A 17,145-nucleotide genomic window follows, 5' to 3' on the forward strand; every position below is an offset into this window, starting at 1 on the left:
TTGTGCTTGAACTGTGTTTTCACATGCTTCTGTCTGTCTGTCGGAGGAGGAGGATCACGCGTGACGATGTGCTTACATTGCTTTTCTCACAGATGCAGTGGAATAAGGTCGCTGTCATGTAAAGTTTCACCTGATCTTTTTATGGCAAACAATCTAGTAACGTCCTGTGATCCTGCACGTACAAACTGTACAGGAGTCGGCACCAAAATATGACAAAATCCAGAACAAATGTTCAGCGTCACACAATGTTGGCAAGAAATGAGAAACAATGCAACTTTTGAAAGAATGTTCTTAAAAGTAAACCACTTATTTCACAGACTGCTAGCACTATGGAAAGGCACATGAGTATGGACATCTGATAGAAGTATTACGGGTGGATTTTGCTCAGTGCACTTTTCATGTGTTTGAATCTAAAATCTTCTCTCATCCAATCTGAAGTAATTCATTGCGAAGAGTTTAGTTTACATTTAGGCAGATCAGCCTGAAAGTAATGAAGAAATCATTCAGCCAAACTCTAATGAAGGTCATTTATTTGTATTTGTTGAGTCAATTTTAGTTTTAACATCCAAAATGAAGTACAAACGTCTGGAGATGAGTTTGACCTGAATGTGAGCAGCTGGTTTAGTTTCCTGTAGTTTTGTGCGTGCAGAGAGAACTCGCTGAGACGTCAGTTTGAACCTGTTTGTACATTATTGTTTGATTCAGTTGATATGTGTTTTAATAGAAACATGCTTGTGTATGATACTAATTAAATACTATGGAGAAACAAAATGGAGCATCCCTTATCTTTGTCTTGGATTATTAATTATATTAAATGTATATCAATTTATGTAATATACACAATATAATATGTTTTTTAATTCTAAATATAATATTGTTCAGAGCTGCTGCAGCAGGGGGCAGCACACACCAAAGTGTGTGTGTGTGTGTGTGTGTGTGTGTGTGTGTGTGTGTGTGTGTCTGTCTAATTTCTCTCATCAGCAGTTTTGCTGTCATCAGACTGAACCCCAGAGAAACATGTAGATTTAAAACATGAGCAGTTTAAATCCTCTTCTTTGTATTTGCAGTCACTTTATTTACGATCGTGTGATTGTGTTCGCAGTCTTTATTCCAACAGCATATTTGCAGCTTTCAGGAGAAAGTCCAGTAATTGTGTTTTTCTGCGTCAGACAAACAGAATCATGTTTCCTCGCTGGGAGACAAACACATGTTGCATAATTCATTTTATGGACAAGCGGCACTGATTCTGGAAACGTCTCAGCCCACACTATCTGGAAACGAAAACTCACGAAGCTGTCAAATGAAAATCACAATTCTACCTCACAGTAAAGGAACAGGTACAGGGGAACATGGGAGACAAAGGGAAAAGGCAGAGAACCCCCACCAGCTTCTTTAAACACGCTAATTAATTGGTAATTCAATCAATGGACAATCACGGGAAAATACATTTGAGGAAGTAACTAAATGTGTGAATGAAATGAAAGTTCTTGGAAAGCAAAGAGAAACACAGCACAGATCTCTGGGACGATGTGAGCCGACATAATGAAGCATCTCACTGTTAAACCTGCAGCTTCAGTGTGATCACAGACGTGTGTGATGCCGAGCTGCCTGTGGGAGACTCTGGTGCAGAAGGAAACTTTGGTCACTGCGTGTTTCCAAACACTGACAAACATCTCCCCCGCTGTGTTCCCGACAGCATGAGAGACTTTGCAGCTCAGAAATTGAACTGCTCAGCAACCCGTCTGCAGTTGACTTAAATATGTTCCATATCTTTTTGCACTTTATCCAATATGTGTATCCTGTTCAATAAATGTGGACCGTGTTTGGCCCTCTCTGTGAATGAGTTTGACACCCCCCGGTCTACTCCTTGCTTTTCGCAGTTTCAGGGCAGGGCAGGGCTCCGCCCCCTACGCTCAAACACACACACACGCACACACGTGTGTGCGTGTGTGTGTGTGTGCGCTGTGCAGAGACAGAGCGGAGGAAAGGAGAGGGGAGAACTTAAAACAAATCCGCTGCTAAATGTTTTACTTTATAATGACACAATATAATTATTTGTTACTTGTTACTCATGTTAAAAAATGTCAGCTCAAAATTGTCTGCGAGCCATATCGCGTCATCGAAAGAGCCATATATAGCTCGCGAGCCATAGGTTCCCGACCCCTGCTATAGATCATGTGACGAGCTATATTACATTTGACAGCTTATTGCTGTAAGCGGCTGAAGGCCTCCAACATGGCCGCCACAGGAAGTAGTCACATCACACCAACAGCTGTTCAGTCAGGAGGGTTTTTTTGGAGGCTAATTGGCAGTTTAGGTGAGAGTTAAAATAAGCTTCTGGAGCTTTCTCAGAGATTCAAAAGCAGACGAACAATAAAAGGAGGAAAAAATAGAATCTGGTCATTTGGCTTTAACGTGATCGCACTGATCAAAACCTCCGTGTAACTTCATCCACCCATTCTCCGTCCTCCGCCCTCCTCCGTCTTCTTTCTCTGCTGCTTGTCAACAAGTGGGTAAAACTTTTCTTTCATAGTGTGAAGTAAGAGAGAGAGAGAGAGAGAGAGAGTGTGTGTGTGTGTGTGTGTGTGTGTGTGTGTGTGTGTGTGTGTGTGTGTGTGTGTGTGTATGTGTGTGGAGAACTACTTTTATACCAATCAACAAAGAAGCAGGCCTCAGTGTTTCCTGTCTGCAGTACAAGGTGGTCCCACCAGTGTGTGTGTGTGTGTGTGTGTGTGTGTGTGTGTGTGTGTTCGTTCCCAATGAGAGTCAACCTAGCGCTCCATCAGGGACCCCATGCTTGTTGTCACGGCAACAGTATACCCCCCTCCCCCTCCCCGCTCACTCCTTCCCTCATCAGTTTTCCCACAGAACAAAACTAACATTGTGCTCCTGGTTTTTTGTGTGTGTGTGTGTGTGTGTGTGTGTGTGTGTGTGTGTGTGTGTGTGTGTGTGTGTGTGTGTGTGTGTGTGTGTGTGCAGCCCTCTCATCAGCAGCACATTGTGAGTGAATGAAGAGCAACAAGTGTGCATTTGTGAGTGTGTTTCTCCCTGAACACAAGCTCAATGAACACAAACTAATCTGACCTGAATGTCTCTCACACACACACACACACACTCACACTCACACACACACACACACACACACACACACACACACACACACACACACACACACACACACACACACACTTGTAGACAAGTAGTGCTTCATATCAGTGGGATTCACACGGTGGATGAGACGTTCAACACGTCTGTGAAACTTTCACACAGAGTTTCAAAGTAAAGAATTCAATGTCACTTGTTTCCCCAATTCTCTTGAGAATTTAAAGGAATACTACAACATTTTGGGAAATGTTCTTAAGATATCAGATGGTTCTCAACAGTGGTGGAATGTAACGAAGTCCTGAACTCATCTTGAGACACACCTTCATACTTTATACTTTTACCTCCACTACAGTTATCTGACCACTTTAGTTACTTTGCAGATTCACATTAATCTTCCACCTCTGGATATCAATCATGTTTATGTGATGAAAACAGGATGTGGTTAGCCTAGCTTAGCATGAAGACTGGAAGCGTGGAGAAACCGCTGGTCTGTCCACCAACACATCTAAAGTTCACTCATTCACTTGTATCTTGTTTATTTAATCTGAACATTAGCAGAACTATATAAACGTCAGTTTGTGGTTTTAGCGGGAGTTACATGTTGGACCTGTTTCTTGTTAAACAACACTCGTCTGCATCTTCCTGAAGTCTCGTACAGAGACCAAAACCTGAGCTCATAATCCTGCATCCTAAATATTAATGATTGGAATCATTAGCTGAGAAAATCCTAACCCTAACCCTAACCCCGAGTTAAATCTCATTTTGTCGTAAAACTGCACTTTTCTGTTGTTGTTGTTGTTGTTGTTGTTTATAGATAAGATGACGTGAAGAAAATCCCTCGTGCAGGACTGGAACTTCAGCTAATGTCTAACGATCGCTAACGTTAGCAGCTCTGTCCATCAGTTTACAATCCAACAACTCCAGTTAAACAAAAACAGTTTTACTAATCATGATGCGTTATTATTCTGAACAGGGTCGGGTCGTTTATCCAAACCAGCTGAATCGGTATTTGTCATTACGACATGTTCTGGCAATTCAAAAGTATGATGGCATCACTGTGCTAAACTCAATTTATCTTGCATTAGGAACAAGCAATATGAGAACGTCCATCCATCGTCTACCGCTTGTCCGGGGTCGGGTCGCGGGGGCAGCAGCTCCAGTAAGGAACCCCTAAATTCCCTTCTGCGGGCCACATCCTCCAGCTCCGACTGGGGGATCCTGAGGCGTTCCCATTGAGGAGATATAATCTCTCCACCGAGTCCTGGGTCTTCCCCGGGGTCTCGTCCCAGCTGGACGTGCCTGGAACACCTCCCTAGGGAGGCGCCCAGGTGGCTCCTTTCAACGTAAAGCAGCAGCGGCTCTACTCCGAGTCTCTCACGAATGGCTGAGCTTCTCACCCGATCTCTAAGGGAGACGCCACCCGTCTGAGAAAACACATTTTGGGCGCTTGTACCTGTGATCTCGTTCTTTCTCGTATGAGAATGTGATTACCATATTCTGTTTGTTTATAGACGGATTAACGGAGACGCTAGTGTCTGACAAGCCGAGGCAGCCGGCAACATGAAGGAGACCCAATTTCAGTCGGACAATCAGCTGAGAGAGTTTTCTTATGAATGAGTTTCACTTGTGAAAGACGCTTTAGCATCTCCGTCCTCAACGTTTTTTTCGTGAATCTGTCTCATTTTGCTCACAGATGTTTTGGCCATTAACTAATGGAGAGCTACCAACATGAAATTTAAATCAGGCTAACCCCAAAAAATACATTAAAAAGTGAGACGTGTATGTGAAACATACACCCACCTAATGGAAAGATGTGGGACTCGAACCTGTGACCTTCCTGTTACGTAACCGCAGCCTGCAGTTGGTTCCCATCCAGTCTGAAGTTCTCGCATGACCAATGGAGGTCTAGTCGCCTCTGTGTGTGTGTGTGTGTGTGTGTGTGTGTGTGTGTGTGTGTGTGTGTGTGTTGCTTCATTAGTGAACAGAGGTGGTCTGTTCAGTGGTTTGTATCAGAGGGGTGAGCTCTCATCACTACTAATGAGAACATCACAAACCTCCTGAAACACTCTGTTCCTCCATCAATCTCTTTTTCTCTGTTTCTCCACTCCTTCAGATTTTAAGCGGTGTTTTACCCAAAATGATATAAAACGTATTGTTTCACTTACCTGAAGGATCACTGGTCAGGTTTCCATCTAAATTTATAGCAAACTGTAACCGAATTTCGAGAAAGTCTGCAAAAGTAAACGGGAATAATTGTTTCCATCCACTACTGTTATGCGATTGATGTAGAAGATAATAAAAGCTTCAAGTGTAAAAACAAATGTCATTCGGTTCAGCCCTTTGTTTTGTTTGCTGTGTATGAACTCTGGCAGAACCTGCAGAAGCCAGACTCCTCCTTAAATATTGTTACGGTGTCGAGTGATTAGGAGTTTTAATCTGCCGGTAGTTTCGGACACCTTTGTTTGTTTATCCTGTTGTTCCCAGAAGTCGTCCCCTGAACACATCCGTCTCGATGACATCACACAGGTCGGGAAAAACGTGTTTCTCAGTTAAGTCAAGCAGCAAGAATTTATGACTTGTGAACCCGGCATAAGGATCTACGGGCATCACAAAATGGTGACCACGGTCCTGATCCAGGCCTGTGACCAATTTCTGATGAATCAATAAGAATAAATAATCATCTTTAGGCTATAGGCGCAGCTAATCCAGTTAATACAACAAGAGCTTCACTCTCAATCTAAAGCCAATCAAATCGATTGTTTACCTTGCGTAGATAGTTTGCTGGAGAGAACAACAGTGTGAGAGAGATGACGGTATGAAGCAACTGACCCTGCTACTCAGACCGTTTACCCTGGTCTAACCAAAGTAGTGCTCATAGATAAGAAGTGGGCGTAGTCAACGTGATGTCACCCATTGGTTTGCGGACTACAGCCTCGAGTTAGGCCAATTTGACCGTCGCCATCTTGTTTTTTTTTTGTGACACAGGAGGCTGGAGCTAATGCTACCGTATGCTAAACATTGAACACAAAGACATTTGAAGGTGACAAAAATGTTACAACTAACTTTCACGAACTGAAAACACATTGTGAAAGCGTTAAATGTGTAAACAAGGACACTCAAACCAGACACTGCAGTAGCAACCTGTCAACCACAGGTAGCCCCGCCCTAAAGCATATCCTGCTTTATCGTCTATTTAACTCTAAATATTTCCATAAGTTACTAAAGGAACATCATGTGTTGAAGAAGATTTTAAACTGCAGATTGAGACATAAACTCATCAGGAAAATGTTACTGAGGTAATAAATCAAGAGAGAAGTGGAAACATTTTCTCATAGACTTCTATACAATTACGACTTTTTGCATCCAGTGGAGGTTTGTCCGACGCGCTTCGTCAGGGCATTTTTGAAGCGGCAACAAGTGAAGTTTGTCTCAGAGGTCTCTGTGTTCTTTAAATAGCTTTTGCTTTATCTTCTACTTCTTGTGTCCTGCAGGACAGAAAACATTTTCCTTCCTTCCCTTTAAATTTGTAAATCTTCTTCATGGGTTGTCGGGGGTAACCAGGCAAAGACGGGGGGGGGGGGGGGGGGGGGGAGGGGGGGACTCACATTGATTGGAAAGGAGTTTGAGTTTCTAAATTAACAGAACTGTGTTTGTGTGTGTGTGTGTGTTTGTGTGTGTCTGTGTATGTGTGTGTGTGTGTGTGTGCGTGTGTGTGTGTGTGTTCTTTCTCACACGTGAAATTGGGCTGGTATCCCATGGCGACGGGACAGTAGTGAGGTCATTGATATGCAGCAGCTCTGCTGAGGGAGAATCCTCGTCCCTCTTAGCAGGGAGGAAGGATTCCTTTGCACCATTTAAAACCACAAAAAAAAGCTTTAATGAGTTTCTCAAAATCTTTTTTTGAACATGAAACCAATTATTCCTCTTGTGTGTTTTATCTCATGAAAGGTTTGTTCAGTGTTTTGGCCATGATGTGGCTGCTGAAGCCAAGATCTGAGTCCATTACATTCAGATTTCACACATTCATGGTTTTGTTTCCTTCTTGGATCAGATAGTTTTTTCTCTAGATCCGAATAAATACATTTTAGTTTTAGACTTTATTTTATTTATGCAGTTTTTCGTTTTGTTCCTTAACACATTTTTCTTCCCTTTTCAGAAACATTCATGAAGCTGCACATTCTTCACAGAAACACAAGTTGTAGAAATGACTTTTACTATAACCTGTACAGACACGTCAATCCGACCCATAGTTAGCCAGCAGATGAAGACGTCTCCATTACTCAGACATTCATATTCCCGTCGTGAAAGACATTTTTCTCGGTCAAGTCAAGAAGCAAGAATGCATGACTTGCCTGACGTGGACGGTTCTCTCTGGACCCCTGATCGATGAATGAATCATTCTCATCTCCGAGCATTGTTGTTTATTTCCGACGGTCACAGCCGTAGACCGCGGCCGCAACTAATCCAGTGAATACGGCAATAGCATCACCCTCCATTGAGCCAATCAAATTGGTTATTTACCGTGCGTAGACATGCACATTGGGAGTCGTAGTTGACAGTTTTTATGTCCACAGGCTTCTTACCTTTGACTTTTTATCAAAGAACCCAACACAATTGTTTAACCAGGTAAGTTTGATGTCCAACCAAACTAGAGAAGAACTCCAGCTGTGAGTCATGAAACTTTGTCTTCAGGGAAAATCAATTTAACCTTTACTTCCAGAACCATGGACACCAGAATCAGATCAGCTGTTGGTCAATAACATTATAGCATCAATAAATGTTCCAGACAACTGCAGTTTAAATTGCACAGCTTTATTTATAAATTACCACTTCTACATCCGATCGGTTGGTTTATGCCTTGTTCACAAGATAAAAACAACCTGCAGAGACACTTTAAAAGAAAGATAGAAGACAGGCACTAAAGTTAATTTGTTTTTGTGTGGACTGTCCCTTTATTAAAAAGTTATGAAAGAGGAGCCATGCACTTAATGTCAACTTCAATCACATTTACAACTCCAACATGACACCAGTGGGACTTGACCCAAGTGAGAACATGTCACTGTCAAAGTGCTGAATATCAAATATAAATGAAAGTCTTCTGGAAGGATCTAATTATGTTCCACCGGTGGATTATTACGTTCTGGTCAAACCTACCGCAACATTGGGGATTTTACTTGTTCTACATTTATTATCTTTTTCCTGTGTTATTGAAAAACACTGTGGTTCATATGTTGTTGATATGTATGGCGGTTACTATGGGACCCAAATATAGAAGATATGTTGTTGTTCCACTTTGAGGATTGGGAACATTACAGCTATTGAATTGAAGCCAAAAGGGGGAATCATAAAAATGTCTTTTTGCAACATAATATATGAAATCAGGAAAGATGCTAATATTTGTGTACCGTTGGCTTTCCAGCTCCACCTGGTTCACTGTCACTTAGTAATATGTCATCTGTTTGAATTCAGGTTCAGTTTTCTAACGTTGCCTCCACGGCCTCAATTAAGACAAGACACCTTTTCAATACATGTTGCCGAATCTAAAAGGCTTCTGTGTGATTTCTTGAGATAAAACTAATCACAGCCTGTAATAATATATGTTAGTTCTCGCTCCATTTTTGCATTAGTAAAGAGAACAACAGTTTACTGACGGGGCATGTTTCGAATAAAAAGTGACAATTCAGTGATAGAGATACGTTTTGGTGAAAACTTGTTTGAATGAGCTGCTCACAGTGTGAAAGTGAAGTTAGTCTGACTTGTACTATTGTTTCATCATCTGTTGATTGAGACACTGGCAGTCCGAGCTGAGGGCTGAGGAAACAATAAGGCACAGTCGGCTCTGACACAAATTTATATGAATTTAACATTGTGACACTGAACATAACAAAGACATAAACAGTTTTGTGACATAAAAAATTACTATCTCACGTCCCTTCATATAAAGATGTAATTAGTTGTAGATCTAACATTAAAATAAGCTACATTCGTATCTTCTGTTTATTCGTTTTTGTTCTAGTTGTTTGACAGTCTGAGTGAAAGCACTGTGCTAAAGACATATTAATAAACTGTAAAACCTCCTACACAGTTTAACTTCCTGTACAAAGAGACCGCCTCAGTACTGAAAAGGTCCGAGTCGTGTTCAAATCTCCTCCCTTCCCCCACTTCACCACTTTTTTCCCTTTCAGAAACATTCACACATTCTTCACAGAAACACAAATTGCAGAAATGACTTATTCTATAACCTGTACAGCTGCGTCAATCTAATCCATAGTTAGCTAGCAGATAAAGACATCTTCTTTCCAGCCTGCAAAGCTCTGATTGGTTGGAGCCGTTTTCTCATCTGAACTCCGTACAATGTGCAGAATCAGTTCTGCACATTGTCCGTAGTTTCCCTTTCACACATGTAGGACACAGCAGGAGATTCTCCATGTCAGACGCGTTCTCACATTACACTAAGGTCATGCAGTTGGTTAGTAATTTGGTCATCAACCGAGTCTCTTGCGCTCCATGAGTTTATCTGGCGTCGGCCCTTACAGACAAAAGTTCCCGAATCTTGTTGTCTTTCCATTTAGACATTTTCGCGAAATCTTTCGTGTAAATGACCCCCCTCCTTCACCCTTGGATGTTTGTTTTCTTCTGGTTCTACGCCAGCCGCGATAGTAACGTCATCGACTTGCTCACTCGCTTGCCATGAATTCTCCGGACATTAAGTGCCTCTATTTAGACTTGGGTTAAATCGGACATTACAGAGACTTTTTACTGGGGAGCTGGCAGGGTTAAGTCTGTTTAATGTCCGGACCGTATGATTTGGACATTTGCGTTCTCACATATAGCTTCCCCGGGTAAAGTCTAGATTAGTTTAGGGTGGCAGGGCATGTGTGAAAGGGGTTTCATCTTCTTTTGCAAGAAGAAAGGTAAAGATGTCACCAAAACATCTACGAATCATCCTCTATAGACCATCAAGTCTGAGGAAATAGTTGTCATATAGCTACTAGCTGTCCATAGATGTTAACTTATCAGGCACTGATAGTTTGACAGATGGACCAGCATCACTGTCCCTTGGACCCACGGCTTGTGTTTAAAACAAGTCGTAGTCATTTCAATATACATTGCGTCAAATGCACACTCTTTTTAGCCAGTTAGGTTTAATAGTTACCGATCCTAAGAAGTTACAAACTTGATCCTCCAGTACGTTTAACCAAAAACATTTTGTGTTGCATCTTTAGAGCTTCAAAGCAGCTTCTTTGTGTTCTCGAACTAGCTACTGTGACGAGTTTAAACTGCTGCTAATTTAGGCGGTATGTATCAGCTACTTTCCCATAAAACACATTCAGCTTCAGAACAACCAAAGAAGACATCCTGGATATTCATATCATACATTATTACAGCAGGAAGTTGGAGGGAAGAGTCCATTTGGAGGGTCCTGAAACAGGCTCCTGCTTTTACAACAGCTGGTTGTGCAAGTACAGCAACTTTTCTAATATCACTAAGGATTAAACATCACTTCCTGCACAGACAGGAAGCTGGAGGGGGTAACACTGTGTCCATAGAGGAATATCATACAAATGGAAACTCTGAAAGATGAGAAAGAAAAATAAAGAAAAGATGAATGTTTATCCACAAGTGATCTGGAAAAGAGAGAGGAGAAAGGAAACTGATGGGTTAACGGAAACTAAGGATGCAGGAGAAACAGTGTTGAACGGTAGAAATAAGTGATGAATGGAGAGGGTTGATTTATGGAGGAGGAGATGATGGAAGGCTCTAGCTGGAGATCGACAAGATGGCCGAGGTTTCTTTAGCCTTATCGAAGAAGATGGATGTCTCATTGGCTGCCTTCAGTTTGACCTGGGCGGAGCTTGGCGAGCCTTGAGTCAAGGTCGGCTGACACTCCTGACAGCAGCAGCAGCAGCAGTCCATGAAGGCCTGACCGAGAGCCTGAAACACAACCACACGCAGGTCAGTGCTGTCTGTTTCTAATGGTTAGGACAACGTTACTGTGAACCACTCCTGCAGGCTGACAGTTGGATCTGAAAGGGCCGGAGATTTGATGTTTAAATGCACAAAGTTTGTGTGCATTAAGTTTTATACCAGGTGATACAATTAACCCCTGTAGTTCTGCCTCTCCTAAAAAAAACTAATTTTAAAGGAATAGTTCTCATTTCGGTGTGTTAAATATGAAATATTGTTAGCCTAGCTTAGCATAAGGACTTGAGACATAACCTTAACCCTAACCCTCGTTTCTGTGTGTTAAATATGAAATATTGTTAGCCAAGCTTAGCATAAGGACTTGAAGCAGGGGGAAACAGCTAGCATGGCTCTGTCCAAAGTTAAAAAATGCACCTATCAACAGCTCTAAAGCTCACTAATTAACCAAATGTAGGTTGTGGTTTTAGGGCGAGTCACATGCAGGAACTAACTAAACAGTGTATTCTTCTGCCCTGGACTCTGACCCTCAGACGTGATCTCAAGATGTGGTTGTGAGCACATGTTTATGTCTCTACAAAATACTTGACAGTATAGATTACTAGAAAATGTATTACTTTAAGTGTCCCTGCTAGTGATGCCCGATAATACCTGCTGGTCTCGGCAGACAAAGGCTTTAAAATTATATATGGGCATCGGCCAGAAATGTACATTTCCTCTGATACGGCAGTCCGATATGTTACATAAAAAATAAAAATGGTATGTGTTACATGTAACCTAAGTTGAATAGTTTTCTTATTTTGCCCAGTGAATGTGTATATTTTGCCCAGTGGGCCATCACGATAACAGTAGACATAATTATATGTTAATTCCACTACAGGAGTACTGATGTTCACTGCAATTAGGTGGAAAGAAATATGTCCGTGTATCCGTAATGAATGAATCCAAAATGAGTTGCTAAATATCTGCATATCCTATATCGACAAAAAACTTTGTGCATCTCTAGTCATTGCTTTTTGGTGCATGTGTGAATGTACTTGTGGGAGTGATGGCACTATCACTGTTGAGTATGACTACTAATTGCACCCGTACTAGTATTAATAGCAGTAAATCATAACGGCCCATACAACATAGTGAAAGGCATCATCAGACCTTAAAGCTGCGGTGTGGTCAGTTGTGTCTGAAGAGGACGACGGGAGAGGCCAGTTAAAGTCAACCGTACTTCCATTAACAGCTTAACCTACCTTGCACAGACACAGCAGCAGCACCGGTGTCACCGATGACTTAAAGAACAACAGGAAGTGATGCAACAGTGCCAGCATGGTGGCCGTTTCCTCAGAGATGGTGATGTGTGCGTAGGCCAGTGTGATGTTGCAGACGTGTTCGGGCAGAGCGCAGACGCCGTAAACCACCGCCAACGCCAACAGAGTGCAGTTCAGCTGCCGCTCCACCGCCTGGTGCTGCTGACGCTTCTGATTGGTGGAGCGGTCGTCATGGTTGCGCTGCTTTTGGGTGGAGCTGGAGTCGCTGTTGACGTTGCGGGTGGCCATTTGGCAGAGGACGGTGAAGAGGATGGGGAGGCAAAAGTAGCAGCCAAAGCACCACCACATACGACCCTGGAATAGAGTACAGCAGAGATCGGATTACTTTGTAATAGTCTGTGGTGCAATTTGTAGAAGTTATGGCACTTTCTGGTACTTTAGCGTAGAGTTGAGTAACTTTGCTGAACTTCCATATTTAGGAGCAGTGGAGTGTAACTAAGTACATGTACTCTTTACTCTACCTTTGAAACAGTCAAGACTTTCACACTCCAGCATGTCGTTTGATCACCTTTTAATAGCACACGAGTCAGCAATCACATCTCAATTCATACCTCTGTGACAATAAAGGACAATTCTGGTTTGTTACACTAAGGGTCTTATTTTCAACACAACAAAGTCGGATGGATCAAAAACACAAACACTCAGATGATCCAGATTATTTTCACCACGTCAAACTGAAATAGAGCACACCTGGAGTTACACGTCAAAGCAGGAAGTGGGTTTGTCAACTGTGATGAATGTTTACAATAAAACCTGTTGTAACCCCCCCACCCCACCCCAGTGCTCCTAAAGGCATTTGCAAGATTCAACCGTGCCCGAAGGAAAACAACCAATCGGAGCCGAGAGTTTCTAACGCAGTGTCATCACTGCTCGTGAACGACGATCAGACTAGGCAGCGCTGAGGAATCAAGTTTCTCATACTGATTGGCCTATTTCTTTCCTCAGATGTTTTCAGAAACATATGTTTGTGTGCTGTTTACCTGTATAGTGAGAAAGTTTGTGACTCAGCTCTGATTGGTTGTTTTTCTGGGATCTTGCTAATGCCATTAGGAGCACTGGGGGGCGTTATTCTCAGATTATCCGTCTCGTGCATCTCATGCACTACTGTCAGGATATAGTGACAGTCTGAGCACACTGACCCTTTAAGATGCATCCCCAATTAAGATGTAATACTCCAATATATATCATAGAAATATTATTACAGGTCATTCAGCAGATGCTCTTATCCAGAGTGTGTGTGTGTGTGTGTGTGTTATATTCTCACCTGGTGATACCTGAGCAACAGAGAGTGGAGGGAGTCGGGCAGGTACAGGGACAGAGGGGAGGAGGGTGTGATGGTGCAGGAGTCGACCAGCAGGCCGGTGGACGGGGACACGGCCTGGCTGAGCTGCCACAGGAAGATTTCGGGGCTGGACAGCAGCAGAGCGGCGAGCCACACGAACAGCAGCTGCAGCAGCACAGAGCGGCAGCGCTCCACCAGCCGAACCTTCGGCTGGGACGAGGAGGTGGCGGCGTGGAAACGAGCGATGCCCTGAGCGCACAGAGTGAAGGAGGTGATGCCCAGAGATACGGCCTGCAGACACGAGGAGAGAGCGAGGGCAGTGAGTAGGTCTGTGGCGGTTGGAAGGGATTTGCATTGTTGTATTGGCGCATAACACAAACAAAGTAATAGAAATGCAAATTTAAATAAAAACAAATATTGCAAAAATAAAGAAACATAAATAGAAAATAGAAAAAGAATACAATAAATATATGAAGAAATTATGTAAAATAAAAAGAAAGAAAGAATAGAGGAAAAATAAAAAATAAAAATTGAAAAAATATTATAGAAAATATATCTGAAATATATACGATATATTTTTGTCCAGTTTTATCAAAAGAAGAAGACATTTGTTGCAAAAAATAAATAAAATACTGACTAATCTAATTAAAATCTGAAAATTGTCAAGAAATTGTTCAACATTTTTGGAAATATTCTTCTTCTATTCTGGTATTAGGGAGTAATACGTGTTAGAAGCATGTCTCTGTGGACAAGAAAGCATGAGCGCTACAGTCTGGGCTGGCTTCATGGTGCCTTTAGGACCATGGGGGTATCACTGATTTTAGCATTAGCATCGGGTTGAATTGTTAGCTGATGAAGTTATTCTGATTGTGTTTCAAACACAACCCCCGAGACCATCTTGTCTTCTTCTCGGAAACATTTAATCCTCTTGTCATCGCGCACAACAATCCCAAATATATCAGCTTATAACTCGGGATCTGTGAGGGCTACGTTCATGGCAGAGGTTCATGTGAAGGACTGGAGGTAATATGGTCCATCTCGGTGACACAGAAGTTCAGACATGTTTCTTTTCTCTTGCTTTTAATTTAAAGATGGGCTCTGCAGGGTTCCTGAGGATCCTTCAAAAGTCACATCTATTTAAAAATAATAATAATTTCATTCCGAGTGGCATTAAAAAAGTCTTAAAAAGTCCGAAATACATCGAAACACAATCCCCAGCCTGTTTCACTTGGTCATAGCCTGATCATCATCAACTTACATGGTGTAACATTTCATATCTCTGCACCAACGTTTTTGAAAAATGGCCACCATGGCCACCGAAAAGATGAAACTCTGATCTATCAAGACATTACAAGTTCATATTCGTTTAGCTTTTCACAATAAAAGCTCTCCATGAAGGTTATTTAAAGTGCTACTGTAGAAAATGTAAAGATCATTCTCAGTTTCAAAGTTCTACAACATGATTCCTGATTAAAGTTCAGCACATAAACATCATTGTATTTGTACAAGTCTTTGTATTTATCATCTGTGTTGTATCGTCTACATGTCAGTTCCCACACACTCTCGTCTCTACACATTCGTACATTTTAACGTTAAATCACATAAAACTTAATGAACTTAATGTGTTTTATTATCTTATATTTGTCTTATATTCAACAAAACCCAATGTGTTAGTCCGTCTCTCATTACTTTCTGACTTCCTGTCTGTCACTCAGATGGAAGCCCATTGGTTTCTACTAAAGACGTAATCTCACAAATACAGTTTCATTTATTTAAAAAAGGGTCTGTCATTTCTTTAAGTTATCTCGGCTGAAGTGACGATTATATCTACCTTCCTCAAGTCATTTTCTTTAATCCTTTTAATTTAGTTGTATCCATCCTTAAACTACAAATCTACACATTTAACGTAACCATTTTATTGGACTCAACACGATACTGATGGAGTTTAAACTGGACCTTTCAATCTCTCCTGAACTGAATGTCATTTTGATTAATGTAAGGAGTGTTACGGTCCTTTAACCTTAATCTGTTGGCCTTCACAGTGTTAACATGAAGACATTTCCATTCTGGTAAATACCCAGTTTCACCACAAGAGAACAGACTTCTCCAGAATCAGACATTTCAGACAGATATCCGTCCAATAAGCCCAATACACCAAGTAGTCCAGGATGTGTTTAGCCTAGCTTAGCACAACAACTGAAAGTAGAGGGGAACTGTTAGCCGAGCTCCATCCAAAGAGAAAAAATACACCTTTCAGCTCCTCCCAGAGTCTGACTCTACAAACAGACGATTCATGTGTGTTCAGTTCTGCTGAAATGGATTGAAACACTGTCAGGTTGTCTCTCAACTGAAGACTCCAATATGGCCGCCAGAGACGCAGGGTTACAAATCATACAAACAAAAGTTTCACCCCAAATTTGTTCCTGTCAAACCATGAAAGCAGCAGCAGGATGTTCCAGCAGACATAGTTAAAGGTCACCATGGCCACAAACTCTCAGCTTCAGCCTCTGCTGTTCGTTATTTAAAACTTAAATCTTCTCCGTTTCTGAACAACACAAAGTAAAAACTACGCTGACAAACTGAGGAACCTTTCTGACCACTAATGGTCGTGTTTTGTTTTGAGCTTTACGTCAATGACGGAGTGTAATGTCACATGCAAATGATGCTAAGTTTTGGGTAATTTAGGAGAAATCTACAGACACAAATTGAACACGTTAGAAAAATAAACGTGTATAAATGTGTATTTTTGGATGTTTTCTTTCCACGAGTCTGAAAGAAGACGTGTTAGGGAAAGAAAATGTCAGTCGGTGAATATCGATGTTTTTGCCTTTAGTTTCTGGCCTCAATGGTTTAACCCAGCACTGATATTTAAATGACAAAAACACAAAATCAGTTTCAAGCGGTCTTCCTCTTCCCCCTCCTACTTGAACATAAGCCCAACCCACCTCCATATAAGGCACCATGCGGCAGGTGATGTCACCCAGGATCCTCCTATGGGACAACTGGTTGAGGACCACCACAGGTAGGCAGATTACCAGGACCAGGAAGTCCCAGAATGCCATGCTGGCCAGCAGGTAGTTCCAGGAGGACCTCATGTAGTAGTTGTTCCAGACGATACACATGACCGCCATGTTTCCCACCACGCCCAACGACAGCACCAGGCCGGCCAGGAACAGGACGGCATAGGCCGCATACGAGCTCTCCGCCAGCGGGTAGAAGGGGTTGAAGAGTCCCGGGGCATCGGAGTTAGAGCCGTTTCCGTAGATATTGAGATTGTTATCATTGTTGTCTACTGCGCCCACTTTGGTCCCGTTGTCAAACTCGGTGGCCTGTGGCGCCGTCACAGAGTCGTTCTCGAAGGACTGACTGAAGGTGGACTGTTGCTCCTCCTCGTCGGTGCTGCGGGCTTGGCGGCGGTGCTGGTCCACGTCTAGATCCAGCATCTCAGGGAGGGGGAGGCTCTGGTTGGGGGGGAAAGTGTCGTCCCCGGTCCTGAGCTTGGTGATCCAGAGA

At 42.3% G+C, this 17,145-nt stretch overlaps 1 protein-coding gene across 1 annotated transcript in view; it reads right to left on the reverse strand.

The window, feature by feature from the left end:
* Positions 1-7,896: 7,896 nt before the first annotated feature.
* Positions 7,897-17,145, reverse strand: part of LOC115011269 (G-protein coupled receptor 37-like 1) — a 10,072-nt gene continuing 823 nt past the window's right edge. The window contains exons 1-4 of the mRNA XM_029436351.1: positions 16,578-17,145; positions 13,615-13,923; positions 12,273-12,644; positions 7,897-11,040 (exon numbers count right to left, since the gene is read on the reverse strand). The exon at positions 16,578-17,145 is cut by the window's right edge and continues 823 nt beyond it. Of these exons, the coding sequence (XP_029292211.1) occupies positions 10,867-11,040; positions 12,273-12,644; positions 13,615-13,923; positions 16,578-17,145 (1,423 nt within the window). The 3' untranslated portion in view covers positions 7,897-10,866. The remainder of the gene's footprint in view (positions 11,041-12,272; positions 12,645-13,614; positions 13,924-16,577) is intronic.

This window comes from Cottoperca gobio, chromosome 7, assembly GCF_900634415.1.
Source record: "Cottoperca gobio chromosome 7, fCotGob3.1, whole genome shotgun sequence".
Lineage (NCBI taxonomy): Eukaryota > Metazoa > Chordata > Actinopteri > Perciformes > Bovichtidae > Cottoperca > Cottoperca gobio.